The 18,548-nt window shown below is 40.5% G+C and overlaps 1 protein-coding gene across 5 annotated transcripts in view; it reads right to left on the minus strand.

The window, feature by feature from the left end:
- Nucleotides 1-1,433: 1,433 nt before the first annotated feature.
- Nucleotides 1,434-18,548, minus strand: part of add3a (adducin 3 (gamma) a) — a 104,696-nt gene continuing 87,581 nt past the window's right edge. For 3 of the 5 annotated variants that reach the window (XM_061678427.1, XM_061678424.1, XM_061678426.1), the window contains exons 6-16: nucleotides 18,005-18,154; nucleotides 15,436-15,579; nucleotides 15,090-15,188; nucleotides 14,307-14,483; nucleotides 13,964-14,218; nucleotides 12,330-12,434; nucleotides 11,574-11,660; nucleotides 11,018-11,041; nucleotides 10,314-10,434; nucleotides 7,482-7,571; nucleotides 1,434-4,545 (exon numbers count right to left, since the gene is read on the minus strand). In XM_061678427.1, coding sequence (XP_061534411.1) covers nucleotides 4,304-4,545; nucleotides 7,482-7,571; nucleotides 10,314-10,434; nucleotides 11,018-11,041; nucleotides 11,574-11,660; nucleotides 12,330-12,434; nucleotides 13,964-14,218; nucleotides 14,307-14,483; nucleotides 15,090-15,188; nucleotides 15,436-15,579; nucleotides 18,005-18,154 — 1,494 coding nt within the window. In that variant the 3' untranslated portion in view covers nucleotides 1,434-4,303. The remainder of the gene's footprint in view (nucleotides 4,546-7,481; nucleotides 7,572-10,313; nucleotides 10,435-11,017; nucleotides 11,042-11,573; nucleotides 11,661-12,329; nucleotides 12,435-13,963; nucleotides 14,219-14,306; nucleotides 14,484-15,089; nucleotides 15,189-15,435; nucleotides 15,580-18,004; nucleotides 18,155-18,548) is intronic. The other 2 variants (XM_061678428.1, XM_061678429.1) reach the window with 2 other exon arrangements.

The following is an 18,548-nucleotide window of genomic DNA, read 5'->3' on the forward strand; positions in this document are numbered from 1 at the left end:
GAAGTACATGTTGGCCTTTAAAGGGCAAGAAAACATATTTGGTAACTTACAGCAGACAAAATGGATGCCACATGCCTGACTTTTTGGTCAGTGATGAGTAATAAGGCGAATCAGGAAAACAGTTAACGAGTCAATATCACCAGTCTGATATGAGAAGTCTCATAAAAAAAAAGAGCTTTTCCATTGAATGTCATGATTGTACAAATATTAAGTGGATGTTATGCTCTAAGAAATGCATATTGGCCAAGTGCCCACACTTTATTTTTTTTTTTCAAAAACCAATTGCAAGTGCACAAAATACTGTACATGCAAACAGCAAAACGTGAGCTTGCTGACAGGGTGGACATCTTTGGCAAATGTTCGCATTTAATGAGCACATGGTCGACCTTTCAGTTAGAAAGCTGACTGTGTAGTGTTTAACAAATATATTTTGAATGGACATGTTAATCTTGACGTGCAATTGCACACATAACAAGATGAAAAACTGTCAATATTTTCTCTGCAACTAGCCACTGTCTCAGCCTCCACTGAAGAATGACAGCATGCTGGTGATTATGTCACTGTAAAAAGCAGAGGGTTTCTTAAAGAGAAGTTTACCCCATACCGATAGCGTGGACAGCAAATTCAGGGACAGAGGCAAAATGTTCAATATCATCATGCAAATAGAAGCTGCATAATAGAAACTGTTTCACCAAACAGCCGTTTCACAAAACACCAAATATTTTCATATCATTTAACCACTTTTGCACACACTGTAGTTAGCAGAGCAGTGCGTGGTACATGCCCAAATCACATACCGGTACATACAATGAAAAGAGAAAATGGCATCAAATCAAGGAAACACATTTGAAGAGACTCATTATTGCACTGGTATGTGTCCATATGTTTGGCCACTCACAGTAAGACACGGCTTCATTATTCTGCAACATTTTCAAGACGACTGAGTGATTCTATGGACACCTACAGCATGTCGTAGTGATATTGACCCTAACACTAATGAAATGGTGCGAAGTGGCAGTGCAGTTCTTCGATTTGGGGGGGCAAAGAAGGTCGTGCACGTCTCTCACGATATTGTCACGGCTTTGGTATTCCTGTCAAGAACGTCCACATTTCCTGCGCCACTGATTGTCATTGTCCCATTGTTTGCTATTAGTCGGACTCAACCACTGTCGTAAATGTGATTGAACATTCCACACGTGTACAGGTATATGCATTCCCATCTAAGACAAATAAAAGGAACCAGTTATTTCCAGTTCACAACAGACCTCGTCCAATTTGTAGCCCGACAATGCGGTCACCGAGCATAATGGATGCAACAATGGATGAGTCCTTAACTGAACTGCGCCCTTTACAGCTGGTGCAAAAGAAGATGATTGTGTATGGATTATGCACGACGACAAACAATACTTTCAAGTTTGAGGTGGATGCAGAAAAAGATGACAATGAGCTTTCATTTAGGTAAAATACAGTTTATTTGTGAATGTACACTGATTAGCAGTACTTCTAAAAGCAACTCCACGAGATTAGCATTTATATAAGGGAGTGTTCACAGGTCACAAAGTCGCTTGGCTCATTGTGGCAGGCCAGAGCAAACTTTTTTGCAATTTTAACATAGAATGTGGATTAGGAGGCATTAGTAGCGCAAGTGCAAAGAAACCAAAGTCCAAATGAAACAATGCACATTCAGTTGATCTGGGAGCAATTTGTGCTCATAAAATGCTTAATGAGCTAACAAAAAAGTAAAATAAAATAAAATAAAAATGAAGCCAAACAAATGGAGGATGTCAAATGTGAGGGATGCAATGAAAGAGTGTTGATGCATGCCGGTGTTAGCTTGTGTACGCTTCCTCCCTTCTCCATCTTTCACTTGCATGCACTCCGGCCAGCTGCTGGCCAAGACCAAGTACTGGACACAACTGAAGACGGAGCCCGCCCTCCAAATCCACTAGTTTACTCTGCTGGTTCTGGTACTGGTACACGGTGCATCCAGCCAGGGAGTGGGTGCGAGGAGGGCAGGTCATCTGACAAATATTACATTTGCCAAAAAAGGTCGCACGAGGGGAGTTACAGGGCTTACAGAGGGATCGAACGTGCACCTGAAAAGCTGCGTTTGAAGGAGTGAAGCCGAGTGCTCGTATTGAGCCTGAGAGCAGGGGCCGTGCAGTCATTAGGGGGATTAAACAAGAGGTCCTGTCAGGGTCATTGAAGCCACACTTTGGATCACAACCCATTGTCTAAAAACAACACAATATGGCTTTATATCACACACACACACACACACACACACACACACAAACAAACATATCAACACTATACAAAAGTCATGCATTCGCCATACTTTGTTCTTGAGGCTGGAGTATTAGGGCCACACTAAACAAGACATAAATCTGCTGTCAAGTTTCTACGACGGACATGCTAACAACAGATATAAAATCATATGGTGGCAAGTCATGATTCTCGGGTGAGCAGTGAAAATTGACCGTATAATATATAAATCTGCCAAGTGAGGACAAGCGGCACCGAAAATGGATGGGTTGAAACGTTACAAGAATAAAGTTGGAATTTTACAATAGATTTTAGTTTTACATGAATATAGTTGCAATATTACAAGATTTGTTGATTTGAACAGAATAAAGTTGAAATACTCTGAGTTGACTTTACAAGTATTGCAATTGTTTTAATTTGACAAGAATACAGTCGTATTACGAGAATAGTAATTTTACCAGGAAAAACAATTTACAATATTAAGCTATTCCAAGAAAAAGTAAATTTAATGTGAAAAAAAGTCGGTTGCACGTGATTAAAATGTGTTAAACTAACATACATGTATATTATTCTATCATTTACGAGATGAGTGGAAAGTTACATCAGTTACACATTTTAATCATGTGCAGGCGATACATGTGAAAAATAAGTACTTTCTTCAGTGTAGGTGACAAAAATATGTTTTTCTATAAACCGATATATTATACAACTTGTAATGATTGATTAATGACAGATGCCAAGAGAATGACTGTTTCATTTACACTTGCGTGGAAATATGGCCACTGTATTTTTCTAAAATTACAACTTTGTGTCTGGTAATATTACCCCCCCCCCCCCCCCCCCAAACCCCATATGGCCCTAATACTCCTGTTATTCTCAAATCAGCTGGCAACTGCAGAAATTAGACGTATCAGCACTACACATCCTGTTTTTGAACTTATTTTTCGCTGAGTGCACACATCACTTTGCACGTGAAAAGCCTTTTTTGTTTTCCTTCTTCAAACTGATTTCACTTTCTGGGTCTTCACTCGGCTCAATCGTCCACATCTTTGCTCTGCGACTTGCTCAATTTTGACCAAATACGACTTCACAGTCTCCTTCACTGGTGAAACCATCCCACACTGCAGTAGAAGGGACGTGCAGCGCAATGAAATAAAAAAATATATAGTTACAAATCTATAGCCGACATATCCAGTTGTCATATATATCTGTGTTATATTTATGCACTCTACTTCAGAATATAGCGTGAGCAATCACTTCTCCTCCTGGCAAAAGACAAAACAGGTGCCTGGAAAAAGCTGAGAAATTAGTATAAAAGGAAGTTGAGTAAAAGCACGTTCAATAAAAAAAAAAGGTCAAATTTCATGCGATGACTTTAACTACACTAAAAATTCCGGTTTGTCCAAAAAGTAAGTAGGAAAACGCTACATAAATATACAGTGTCTTGGCGGCTCTTTTGAGATGTTAATGCTAAATGGTGCAGACTCCAGTTTGGTGAGTAAACATACTGTATGTTGGTGCTGTAGAAGCGCAAGAACAAGAAGAGCAGTAAACAAACGGACACGTACCCTGTGGCCACCGAGGGAGAGCAGCTGTCCAGTGTGACGTCATCTGTCATGCAGCCTCTCAGTCATTATAGACTCAATGCACAGGCAGACGACCACCAGATGAGATTTCTTCTTCTTCTTTTTAAATGTGCAGTTTTGCACTCTCAACTTGATGATTTCATTTTAACAAAGCACGAAACAATGCATGGTACTTTTAAAAGTTCTAATTACAGCACAGGAGAATCGATGAGCCAACTTGGGAGTACTGCATACGTGATCCACTTGAAAAAGCCTTACCACATTAATTCCACCTGTTCACCTGCCGAGGAAGCTTTTCTTTTTTTTTTTTTTGTTACATATCAATCCTTTTTTTGCCTCCAAATAATTTCTCTTGTATATAAAACTCTGAAAAGGATTATAAACAAATAATAAGGAAAACAAAGAGAACATAAAAGACAAAACTTCTCCCCATTCTATCATCTTGGCACCCCTCAGGCCTCTGTCTTCTCTTTCTTTTTGTTCTTCTTGAGGAAGGACGGCGTGCGGAACTTCTTCTTCTTCTTGGCGTTGGGCGACTTGGAGGGCGAGCTCTCCTGGGACAAGACCTCCTCAATCTTGTCGCCCGAGCGCACCGTGATCTCCACGCTGGCGTCCAGCCGGCTGACCCGCTTGCACAGCTCGTCGTCCACGTCGCAGTGGTTGTCCTTGCCGTTCATCAGGCCCGAGTGGTTGACTGCGGCGAGAAGACGGCCGGGTGTCACACCAGTGAACAAACCTGACATATTATGTTTCATCCTAATTAATAGTTAATAATCACTGAGCCTCCAGGAAACAATACGGATCCAAACCTAAACAAAGGGAAGCATTTTCTTTTACGGGATGAGTGGGCAACTTTTGATCAGTAATGTGTATTGTATTTCCATATATAGTTGCTCCACTCTGATAAGTGCCCTACCTCAATTTCATTGTCAGGTGCATAGTCTATGAGCACAGATACAGGGTCCAGTCCAGGGTGTACCCCGCCTCCTGCCTGAAGTTTCCTGGGGTAGGCTACGGCATGTGAATGTTTTGCCAAAAGCAGTCAAGAACCTATATTACAGAGTTGTATGGAATATGCTGCCTTTAACTAGGCTCACCTTTGCGCATTATGGAGACTTATTAATTTAACGTTTGTTATTTTTGTGGTTGTAGTGGTGTGGAATCAGCCAGAGCCCAGTATCGTTATCACGACTGATATTGTCAGGTCGATGCTTCTCATGCAATAGGCTTTTTGCACTTATCATTTGTGGGCAAAAAACAGGTTACAATAATTCTCACGCATTGGTTCTCAACTGCTGTCACCCTGGGACCTGCATTGTTCTACTTCAGTGGTGACCCACTTTTACAGAAGTGAAGAACAATAAAAAAACATGTATTGTTCAAAAATAGCCTTGGAAAATATATGAATATATTTTTTAAATATAACTACAGATGCTTACATGTTTAAAGTGCCTTTAAAAGCACATCATTATATAATATACCACAATTTCTCGTGTATAATACACATTTTCTCCCACCCAAAAATCATTAAAAGTCAATAGAGCGTATTATAACTATGTATAAGGAAAATGAAAAACTGATTTCATGGTTTTATAAACATGTATCGGTGAAAAGGGTATACTTTCATTCCAATATGATATGTAATGTGTAATGTTATACATTTATATATCCATCCATTTTCTACACCGCTTATCCTCACTAAGGTTGTGGGTATTCTGGAGTCTATCCCAGGTAACTGCGGGCAGGAGGCGAGGTACACCCTGAACTGGTTGCCAGCCAATCGCATGGCACATATAAACAAACAACCATTCGCACACACATTAGCACCTACTCGCAATTTAGACTCTTCAATTAACCTTCCATGCATGTTTTTGGGATGTGGGAGGAAACCGCAGTGCCCGGAGAAAACCCACGCAGGCACGGGGAGAACGTGCAAACTCCACACAGGGACTCTGGAGGCCGGATTTGAACCCGGGTCCTCAGAACTGTGAGCCAAATTTATATATAATACGGTACATTTTCACTGCTCACCCGAGAATCATGACTTGCCACCATGTCATTTTATATCTGTTGTTAGCATGTCCGTTGGGCAGCAACACATTTAGTCTTAGAAACTAGACAGCAGATTTATTTCTTGTATCACCACTTGGTAGAGCACATATCCCAAGTAAAAAAAATAAAAAATAAAAAATACAGCGGAACCTCGATAAAACGGACCCCGATATAACGGATATCGGATAAAACAAAACGTCGGGACTGAACATTGCCTCCAAAAATAGTTTCCCGTTCTCTGCCTGCATTGCGCCACAGTGCCAGTAAACAATTCTGCCGATTCTAGAACAAACATACGGAGCCGCCCTGGTGCCAAGGTATGAGAAAAATCTAATTCATTGATCATCTTTTCCCTCAGTTTCGTAAACTGTACCCTCAGTTTAGTAATCCGTACCCTCAATTTAGTACTGTGTTTAGGAAACACGCAGGCTAATTGTAGCCAGTCCTGCTAGTACTGCTATATAATGATCAACCCCCTCGAACTACAGCAATATTGCCTTTCAGTTGAAAAAAATGGGATGTAGGATAAATCACGACATGACAATTTATACACAGAATTCACATGAGTAAGAATATAACATACAAATAGAATTTACTTCACTTGACAGATATACGTAGGTATACGGAGCCCCAGACATTTACTAAACTTCGAGAATCGAGAATCGGCAGAATTGTTTACTGGTACTGTGGCGCAATGCAGGCAGAGAACGGGACTGACACATTTCCGGGTCACAGATATACAATATGACTAGTTTTTTTGGTCAAGCCACTCGCCTTTGGCGACAGATTACGAACTAGGAAGCATACTAAATCTTGCAGCTCATGAAAGGGACTCAGCCATCGCTTCACGTTTTGAGCATGGATAGTCGCAAATCGAGGGCGTGCATTATTTAGTACATAGGTAGAACGGTTTTCCTGATTTTTTGGGTTGATTTTGGGGGTGCGTATTATACTGGAGCGCAGTTTATACACGACACATTAAGGTAATTGTTTGTGTAGTATTAGTATAAGCAGACTGTTCGTTTTGATTTAAATGAAGATCAGACATACTTTTTCCTTCCACTGTCGCTGCCTCTATTACTATTACTACTACTACTAATAATAAAAATAAAAATAATAATTCTAATAATAATACAGGCACGGTGCCCGACTGGTTAGCACATCTGCCTCACAGTTCTGAGGACCGAGGTTCAAGTTTGCATGTTCTCCCCATGCCTGAGTCGGTGTGAATGTGAGTGCGAATGGTTGTTTGTTTGTATGTGCCCTGCGATTGGCTGGCGACCAGTTCAGGGTGTCTCCCCGCCTCCTGCCCGATGATAGCTGGGATAGGCTCCAGCACGCCCGCGACCCTTGTGAGGATAAGCGGTTCAGAAAATGGATGGATGGATGGATAATATTGCATTAGACTTCAAATCATATTACAGATTTTCCAGTATCTAGCCTACTATTTATTTATTTTACATACCAACACAACAGATATGAGTGAACGCTAACATGAGAAAACAGGGTCGTTTTGGTTTAATAACTGACACACAGTGCAGGAGCATGAAGAGGCAGCGCTGATAAAATGACTGATACCTTTAGCTGGAGTGCCTTGCGGTGACTGGGTGAGAGACATAGACTGAGAGAGTGTGGAGCCGTCATCTGAGGTTAGCTCGTGCTCGCCATCTGCAGGGGTGTGGGGGTTGGTAGCGGGGGTGGGATGAGTGGATTGTGGGATGATGGTGCAGCGGGGGATGGAAGCGGTGGCAAGCGGGTCGGGAAAGGGTGAGGGGATTGCGACGAAGGGTCAGCGGGGTAGCCGGGGGGGGGGGGAGGCCCAGTCAAGAGATTAGTGACAACACACACGAGTTAAGATTCAAACATGGACAGATGCTCTTCTGAAAACTTGACAGAATCACCATTGGATTCCTTTCAGGCTTTTCGGAGAGCAAGGTTTCTCTTTCTGTGGTAGGCTCATACTACAGGTTCTGCCAGGATGTATGCAGTTATTCATCATTATTTTTGAAAAATGTTATGAAGGCCAACTCCATTCTTCATTCCGACCTCCAGACCATTTGCATTACCAAGAGTCCGGTAATATATATTTGCACAAACGTACAGTAGCCATTACTAAAATTGTTAGTTCATTGTTTAAAAAAATAATAATAATTGACTGCATCTCCAAAATACTTTTTATTTTATTCTTAAAAAATAATTTTACAATACCACATTTTTAAATTTATGTGATAACATATGGTAAAAAATTTAAATGATAACATGTAACAATAATATATATATTTTTTTTATTATCAAAATAAACTATTTGGCATCATTTTTTTTTTTTACCTTCTCTACGGATGACGTGGCACAGCTGTCCCGAAAAAGAAAAAAAAGAAAAATATATCGAACTTGGCCATTGAGCATAAATGTTTGCCTGCCAGCTTTCAAACATAATGATTTCTCATGGCGCATTTGAATGATTTTCAACTTTTTGCAGTAGTTCGACCATTAAGAATTAAAAAAAACTTCTTAAACGTACCATACTTCCCAACAGTTAAGTCAGAAAAACTAGTTGTCCAACAGGATTTTCATACTATACCTCATGTAATACAATAAAATGCGTTCCGCCCCAGCATTTGTCAGTATAGTTATTGTGCCTTGAATAATTATGTAACTGTGCACAAAAGATACTCCAAAATCACAATGACATGTTAATTATAGTTAATTAGCACGTTCGGCGTTACACATTGAGATGGCTGAGGCCTCACTCACAACACAACACTTGTATGTGTATTCAGATCGCGTAACAGGCTGTGAAAGCGCTAATTTGCTTTCTGTTTGTGCTTATGTGTCTGTGCAAAACTTACAAGCATACAATTGAGATTTCAACAGTGCAAATACTGTATCTTATATATTATACACTTTTGACATTTATGGAATGATTTTTTTTTAATTGTTATTGATGACTACTTGGGCCCTGTGTGTCCCTGTAGCCATGTCATGTTTAAGGCCAGTCCAGATGGCATCCAGATTGGCCACTGGGGATTCACGGCGGTGCGGCGGCAACAGTGTCACAGCAATGACCAGCGGTCATGAGGTGGGTGTGAAGACCTGCTGTTTGTTCGTTTTGCTATCTTACTCATATTGGCCTCTTGTGCCCGCTTCACCACACACACTTGCACTGTTATTTGTGCACTGTATGCACAGACACACGCATGAATGAACACATGTATTGAATGCAAGGTCGCAGGTCTTGAGTATGATGGAGACTGTTGAGATGGCCTGCTCATCTTTATCTGTTCACTATTGATTTTTCCCATGCCTGTCTAAAAGGCTCAGAGCTAACATGATTAGCATTTGCTGCGGAGTGTGTGTGTGTGTATGTGTGCATGCACAAAAGGTCTGTTGGGTGCAAAACGTCTACGTCGTTCGTGTTTCCTGGGGCTGCTGCTAATCTACAGAAATACACAACAAGCAGAACCCCAGGTACACTTGCACACTCGTAAGATTCAATGCAAGAGATTAATCCAAAATGTTATCTAATAATAGTAATCACTATGATCACTATTGATGGGCAGTTGTAATACAATATACATACAATAAAATATCTAATATTATATTATTTATTATACATTATTATACTGCGATTGGCTGGCGACCAGTTCAGGGTGTACCCCGCCTCTCGCCCAGAGTCAGCCTAGTGAGGATAAGCGGTATGGAAAATGAATGAATTCATATTTTATTATAATACCTTAATAATAATTTTATATATATAATTAAGTGTTTATTGTTGTAGTTTTAAGTTTCCATTGATGTTGTGCATATTTTAGACTGAATATAGCCACTGTTCATGGAAATTGGCAAAATATTAGAAAGAGCGTTCAGTATAATGCAGAACAGCTCTAAAACACTGCAAAATAACCACAAATCACAATAACAAACATATTGTTCAATTCATAGCTCATTAATTAAAAGAAATGTTTTATCTTTGTCAAAGCAGACTTGTTAATACCGATCTTTACTGCATGGTCTTAAGACTGGGCTGCTGTGCGTAATATTTTGGCCCTGTGAGTAACTGTGTAAGAAATCCACATCTAATTTGTTTCGGGACAAATGAAGCAAATAAGCCCAGTTATATTAAAATGTTTTACTTTTTTCACACGCCTTTCATTTTGCATATGAGCCGACAACTTAATCACTATCGGATGATGTCTGTGATTCAAATGATATAAAGACAGAAAATAGAGCTAAAATAATCATTTACATGAGCAGAACATTTTCTACCGACCATTTGAGTATCTCTTAGTGCATGTTGTGTTAATAGGTCTGTCGAGGGTCTTTGACCATTGAGCATGAACAACTTCAGCATCAAATGTCACGGAAAATAAACAGAAGACTGGTAGATATGTGTGGCCGTGCACCACCTACCGAGACCCAGTTGCCTCATTTCCACATTTTTGCGATACTCCTGCAAGTCTTTCTCTGACAGCTCCCTGAAAGGGTTGGGAGGCAGGGGGGCCATCTGCTCCTCCTCTGTGGGCACGTATGGCTGCCGTGGACACACACAAACACAAATAGACAGAAAAACAGTCAGGAGGCACTTATAGCCAAAAAAGGTTGTTGTACCTTTTTTCAGTGAATAGAAACAGAAACTTAAAGGCAAAAAAGAATAAAATCACACATCCACTCCAGTCTTAAAAGATTTGTTATCACTACCACTTTAAAGCTTCTCGACTGAGGAAAATTGTACAGACCACTTCAAAGTTGACTAATTTCAAGACAGAAATGTTCTGACATCTTGAACACACGGGGAAAATTATAAACTGCCCAGACAAGACACTGAAACAGACGCACATTGCCATTGTGTTGAGTAACATGCATGCACACAAACTATGACCCAACATCTATGTAAAAAAAATCTGTCCAAACACATCATCACTTGTTAACATGCAATTAAGAATATTGCATAATGATTTGATGTACAGATGCAACATACAGTATGTGAATGTGTTTTCATGATCATTCTAAGACAACAAAACAGGCAGTTGTGCTGTGATGCAAAACTGTAAAAAAAGGGAGGCAAAATTAAAAACGCTGCAAACAACCATTAATAAACATTTGCGGGTATTTACCAGAACGTGTATCTGCACTTGCGCCTTCAACACAAGATACCAACCACACTCAAGTCAGCATCAAAAAGTTACATTGGAATTATTTTTTTTTAATATCCAAATGCATTTATTAATTTATCAATTCAGTAACTCTATCATGCTAGATCCACAAATTAAAGATGGAAATACAAAGAAATTGAATACTGCACTGTACTGTTGAGCATTTGAAGCGGGATATGGCCACTTGGCGCCCCCCTTGTGGCTATGAGGGGTTACTAACTGACCGCGTTTGAGTAAACAGTTTGGACTTCTTGACACGAAATATTAAAGGCCAAAGCCTGACTCCACCCTAGGATTGTCAATTACAATCAGTTTCAGAGTGACTGTGAATGGAACATTTAGTCCCACATTAGCTGCATTCATCTAGGTAAACCGCTATACGGTCCTTGACAACTTCAAAGTAAAATCTACTTAAACCTAAAGTAAGAATTCATTTTAATGTGTTGGTCTTCAGTCATACTTTTTAATCTTTATACCCTGGTGTACAATGTCTGACTGTTTTTTCTTTGCATCTTACCCGCCGTGGTTGATCAATTGGGATGCCAGCCAGGTGCTGAGAGCGCGGTCCTGATGTCATCACGTCACACCGATTCTGCTCTCTAATCTGTAAAACAACATTGTTAATAAAAAAAACCAATCCATCCCTGAACTGCTGGGATAATTTTTAGCAGGTGTCTGTCCTCAGTTAAAAGTTAAAGAGGTCCTGTTCAGGAAAATCATATTGTATAGCATGTATTTATTACATTTCATTATTTTGTTGTCTCTAAAGGAAAAAAAAAATGTATCAGGTGACTTTCAAACATTTCTTAAATTTGTGACATCAAAAAAAAAATGCTTATGAACAAGTGTACCTCAAGTACCTGAAAATGGAAAAATAAGACAGCATGATCTGCGTGTTTTCTCTGTGCATATTTTTACTATTGTAATGACTCGAAAAGCTGCCAAAAAGTTGTGCTGGTTGAGATAAAGGTACCTTAAACTCCCCAAAAGTTGTGCTGGTTAAATTACAAGCCTTTGTCAAAAAAAAAAAAAAAAAAAAAAAAAAAAAAAATATATATATATATATATATATATATATATATATACACACACACATATATAATTTTATAATTTCAAAATATTGAAACTATCAGTCATCAACAAAACTAAATCAAAAAAACATCTTTAATTACTTCGCACTTAATCATCTTGCCGAGTTGAATTCTTGAGTTCTTTGAATCTCAACTGTTAAAAGACCTCATCATCATACATGATTGTGTGACATGAGACTCACTTTGTTCCTTTTCTGCAGCACCTCCTTGGGGTCTGTGTTGAGTGGGACAAACTGATTGGGGTCCTCAATTCGGATCGGCGTTCCAGTCTCCTCTGCTTTCATCCACTGTAAATGGAAATAATAATAATCATAGTTATAATAATGTCACAAGAAATCCCATCCTATCCTACAGTAATGCCATAAAAAAATATTTTATTAAATATGTATTATTAAATAGCAATACCAATATCCAATATATGCATGTGAGGTGCAGGTACAGTATTATTTTTGTCCATATTGGATCGCCACCCTCATGTTCTACTGTCGGTATCTGTGACTTTGAATGTGTGTATGGCTTTTTAAAGGGGGGGGACAAAGGTTATTATAGTAAAGGAAAACGAACAAAATAACTCAAACTAAAATTGACAAAACATTTTCGTGACTGAAATAAAATAAAAATGAGAATGTGTCATGGTCTGTGCCCTGCAGTTCCCTTTTTGGAGCTTGGGTGGCGCTTTGCGCCTGGCCCAATCAGCACTCATCACTGCCTGCATATAAGCCTGCCAGATCCAGGACAACAGCGCCAGAGTATTTATTCTCGTTCATGGTACACAGGCCTTCTCTCACGATTCCTTCTCGTGCGTTCAGATTGATTGCTTGTCGGATATCCTAGCCCCTGAGCTGCTAATTAATAAACCCTTCTCATGTACTTCCTCCGCCGCCGCCTGCTTTTGGGGTCCAGTCCTATTTCATGTGATTACCAATCGTGACAGAATGTTTTTTAAAAAACAACATTTTACGTTTGCAAAACTAACTGTAACTATAGCATGAGCTTTCAGCATTGATTTTACATGTATTTATTTCAGATAAATACAGAAGGAAAATCGAACAGTCGTGAAGTGTAGTTCACTTACTGTGTGTCGCCAAAAAGTGACATCATCGGGCTTGCCAGAATAAGCGCAACTTTTGCCGCGAAGCTAACGTTTACGCCCAAGCTGTTTGCTACATCTTGCTAATGGGAATGGCTAAGATGGCTACTGACTAGCTAGCCCCTTTACGGTACCTGCACGTCGGTGATTCGTCTTTTGGGGAAAACTCTGAGAAAGGGACAACTCCCGAGAGTCTCAGAATGCCGTTGTTTCCCGCCACGAAATACAGATGTAAAAGCAGACAAGGAGTTTGTCTCGCGGACACAGCAGCTGATTGAACTACTGCGACAACAGGACATTTTCACAGCACTATTTCAGCGACAGCTGGCTGTTTGTGCATACTGTATGTGGCCCGTGATTAACTGGTGAACACCAGTCCAGGGGTGTACCAAAATCAGCTGGGATGGACTCCAGCTCACCTGCGATCCCAATGAAAATTGGTGGTAGAAAAAAAATGGATGGATGGATAAAATTAAAAACAGACACACTTTGCATCAAAAGCTCTAGGGAAGTTTAAAAACAAATACCTGAATCGGAGGATACTAATCCCTTATTCAACCAGCAGGTGGAGTAGTAGTATCACGCTAGAGTGCTATACTCTATACTATTCTATTTATAACAAAGATCTCAGAAACAAGGACCCTACATCCATATTCATGTGACCCGATAGGGTTGTGAACCTTGTTAATATGAAGTTTTCATTATAACAATGCATATTGTGCTCACCGTGGTTGTCCTGTTGTGGTTGTAACGCTCGTCTCCGCCCTCCACGTTGACCTTGGTGTAGCTATTGGGCGAGTTGAGCCAGCGCGTCTTCTCCCGCTGCTGCCGCTGCTGCAGAAACTTGAAGGGAAAGCGCGTGGTGTCCACGTCCTCTTCGAACATGAACGCAGTGACGGTGGCGGGGATCTCCACGTCGCTCTTGTGTCTCGGCTTCTCACGCATGATGGGATAGCGATAGGCGTAACCTGTCCTGTAGCCCTGTGAAGGAAACAATAGTCGAAATAATCAACAACGAAAGCAAAGAGAGAAACAGCACAAAGTAATACATGGGTGTCATTTGACCCACCAGGTTGTCCAGCATCCTCATCAGAGCCTCGAACTCTAGCTCGCCGACTTTCCACTTGTACGGACTGTTCATTTGTTCGGAACATGTTGAGGACACGTCGTGCACTCGTGATTTGTATTTCTCTGGGTCGAGCACAATCAGGTTGTCTATGCTGCCAGCACAGGAGATGGCGTTCACCTAAACACAGCCACAAAGAGAGAGGGGAGAAGGCCGTTAGCTTACGCAACACGCTTGACAGATGGGCTCTTTTTTATTACCAACAAACATCTGCCAAATAAATATTGTGACTCAAATCCTCCGTTTGATGAATTAGTGCCAATGGAGTGCAAGCAATGCTCTTTCCTAATCTGTGCATGGACAAAAATGTCATTTAGCACAAGACACTGTACTGTACTTCAACAACACTATGGAATAAATCATACATAGCACAACAAACATGCTGCAGGGGATTTATTTATAGAAATTAAGCTGGGCTTTGCTGTTGGATTAATGCTCTTTTTTTTTTGTTTTGTTTCCTTGACCAAGCATAAATCCAGGAGATTCGGAGACAACAACATCACAAACAAGTGAAAATAAAGACTGGCAAAAATGTGAACAATTCCAAATTGAAATATCTACTAAATCTAGTCAGTTGTCCATGATTGCGTTCTTATTGGTTGTCTTTATATATATATAAAAAAAAAAAAAGGCTGCTTCTCTCAGCAATACATCGGTTCATCAGCCATCCTGACATAAGATGTTCATCAACATCTTGCACAAGCGACTGTTCCTGCTTGATTATACCTGGATTTCACAGGCATATTGCGTATTGTAGATGTATTGAAAGGCCTCTTCGATACTTTCACCTAGAGCAACCACGCCATGATTCCGCAGCACCAGAACCTTCGAAAACAAAAGCATATTGTTCTTTAGTTATATGGGAGCATTTAATTGTTGATGACAGTCAATTCCTGTTTGTAGCACAATACATTGTGCTGACAGTAAAACCCACAACAAAGTGCAGACAAGAATGTCAAAGTACTCTCTTCAACCAGTGGATAACCAACTGTGAGGTTGAAATGTAAAAACACACACCCTTTGCATGCTCCAAATTGTTCCATGTTGCGTGTCTAATAATATACTTTCCTACCTTGGCTGTAGGCCCCAGTGCTTTCTGCAGCTCTCTGCGCTCCGCTGGCTCGTCCAGGCTGCCCTGGTAGTTGAAGTAGGCGATGTCACCCAAGATGAGCGCCTCTTGAGAAATGGGAAGGATGCCGCACTTCATAGTTGACACCTACAAGCAGGCGGGAGAATTAAGCAATAAGGCTGTGATGTGATTCTCAACTGCGCAGTGGAAAAGTGTGTCATGAGACCTCATCGGATGTGCCATGGAATATTATCGGGTCACGGGCGTGCTGGAGCCTATCCCAGCAATCTTTGGGCGAGAGGCGGGGTACACCCTGAACTGGTCTCCAGCCAATCGCAGCCAATTTTACTTAATTGTTCCGACAATTATTATTTACTCACTACAAATAATGTTTCGTTGTTCACCAATATATGCAAGCAGAGTAATGTGGCAGGCAGAACAAATTACACCATCAGATGGCAGAAGGTGTATATGTAGCCTGTGTATCCACCTGTTGCCCTTCAGATGACAGAATAAGTCATCACACTTACTGAGAAAGCACATTTGTGAGTAAATTGAGACAAGATCATCATTATTTCAATCTATACATAGGTTTTGTGACATTTGTGTTTGGTGCTGTGTCGTGAGGTTTTTCCAAGCCACAATCATGCCTTGGCTCAATGAAGGTTGGGGGAAAAACTGCTCTAAGGGACACGTCACTGCTGTTTCATTTATTCCAGTTGCAACTGACAGTGTTGTCACAGTAACTTAGTTACTTTGCTGATTACTTGAGCTTAAAAGTAACTGAGTTACTTTACTGATTGTTGGATTTCAAAAGTAACTAAGTTAGAAAGAAGTTACTTTCAGCAGGTGCCAAGTGGCAGGAATATAACTTATCCACAGTCCAAAAAAAGCATTAACTTAACTGTACCCATTACTTGGTAATTAGACTTTACGCCGATCTGATCGGTGTTATCGGTATTGGCCGATAATTAGCATTTTATGCTGATCGGCTTTCATGTCATAATTCGACGATCCGATCAATGACGTCATCGATCGGCTCCGCACAAGACATTTAACTCCGCGTCTTCGTCGAGTAATAATCCAAAAGCTAGTTTAGTTTTAGCCTCGTCACGTGTCTTGTTGCGTCAATAACTATCTGACAGCCAATAAGGTTTTTTCAATCTTGTCGGTGAAAAAAGATGTCGTAGGTGTGGGAATATTTTTGATCGTGTAAAGCCTATTGGTAATGTATGCCACACAAGTTACAGAATGATCTTATCAACATGAACCAATCACTTAAATATTAGTGTAGTTGTAGCAACATTAAATCAGCAACTTAGAGCAGACTTGATATGCCAACACAGTACAGTAAGTACCTAAACGTAAACAAGCACACCATTCTCAGTACAGTTCTCTAAAGACTCTTGACTGATAGATAGTTGGATGCCGATTGTGGTCCATGAAGGAAACTGCGTGTGTGCGTTTGTGCGAGCGTGTACGTAAACGTGAAAGTGAGAGGTTTGATATTGGTGGCACACACACACGCACACACACAATTGCTCCCACCATCGTAATTATGCTGCGAAGAGCGAGAAAAGGTGACGAGATTAACAGTTTAACTAGCAAAGCTGCGGGTGATTGACGAGGGGGGAGAAGCAAACTGTATTCTTAATGTGTAAATTAAATAGTAACAACAATCAAATACACTTTTTAATAAGGAAAATAACAAAAATAGTGTGGCGATAGTGTAATCATGCTTTTCTTTGCACTTTTATGGTACTGTACCGCCACTGTGCATTGTGTAATAAACAATCACTTCCCAATCACTTTCTTCTGTTTGATGAGAAATGAGTGGTCTGTGTGAACAGTTAAATGCTATTGAAAAGCTGGACTGCGTTTTGTTTGAAGCACGAGCCACAAATTAGTACTTGGTGACAGACATTGATGACTCAAAAGTAAGTATTGCTGGTTTAACAACTCTGTCGTGAGCATTTTACTATGGATCGTTTTGTAAACGTTCATCAGACACAACATGGCTTCGCGGGCAACTTGATACCAGTGAATGGGACAGTGCCGACTGTCTAACTACTCGGGCTTCCTCCTACCGCCCCACTGTTGTCAGGTGCTGTGTTCGGCTGTGACATTATGTCACCAACAATGAGGGTAAATTGACTTGTGTGCTTATTATTGCAATTATAGTCCACAATAACCATTAAATTTTGAAGTTGAGCCGCCTAACGTATTTTACATCGTATAAGCTATCACCGCCTCAGTATGTTTGATTCCTTTTGGCGGATCCATTCGACACGCCCACAGATTTTTTTCCCTCACTTTTGTCAACATTTTAGCCTTGGTAGTGGTCTGTGCACTGAGTGCACATCTAGTTGATTGGTTTCTTTGTGTTCCTACTTTACGGGATCTTTCTCTCCAACATACTGAGCTACTAAACTACTGTACATTGTGCTGTTTTTAAAGGAACATATAAGGCCCAATGTTTAACAAAGTGCTCTCCTAATCACAACATTTAACCAAACGATATCATTGTCTCGGAATACTGTTATGGTTTCCAGTGATTTGTAAACAAACTTACGGCAGCCGTGGCAGGAGTATGGACATGTATAACACAGCGGGTGTCTGGACGCATGGAGTATATGGCGGCGTGGGGGCTGAAACCACCTGAGTCGATGCTCAGGTTGGTGGAGCCCTGCTCGATCGCCTCACCGATGATGTTGACCTTCATCTGGGGAAGCAAGGAGATCAGCTGGAGTCAACACAACCTTTTTTTGTCATCATCTTGAAGGCAACTAGAGTTAATGCAGGCAATATTAACATGGTTAAAGATCACAAGCAAAAGATGATAACAGCTTATCCAATAATGCTAAATCTTAATTCTTCATTTTACCGATACATATTTGACCATATTGGCCATTTTCTGATACCAGTGCATTAGTGCAAGGTCCATGAAGACATGCTTGGATGAGTTAGGTGTGGAAGACCTTTCATAAAAACCCCACTTCAACCCCAGTAAACACTTTTGGGAAGAACTAGGACATATATGGTGAGCCATCGGTCCGCTCTTAAATCCAACATCACTGACTCTGAACTTCTGGATGAAAGGACAAAAATTCCTGCAG

Source organism: Phycodurus eques, chromosome 6, assembly GCF_024500275.1.
Source record: "Phycodurus eques isolate BA_2022a chromosome 6, UOR_Pequ_1.1, whole genome shotgun sequence".
Taxonomy (NCBI): domain Eukaryota; kingdom Metazoa; phylum Chordata; class Actinopteri; order Syngnathiformes; family Syngnathidae; genus Phycodurus; species Phycodurus eques.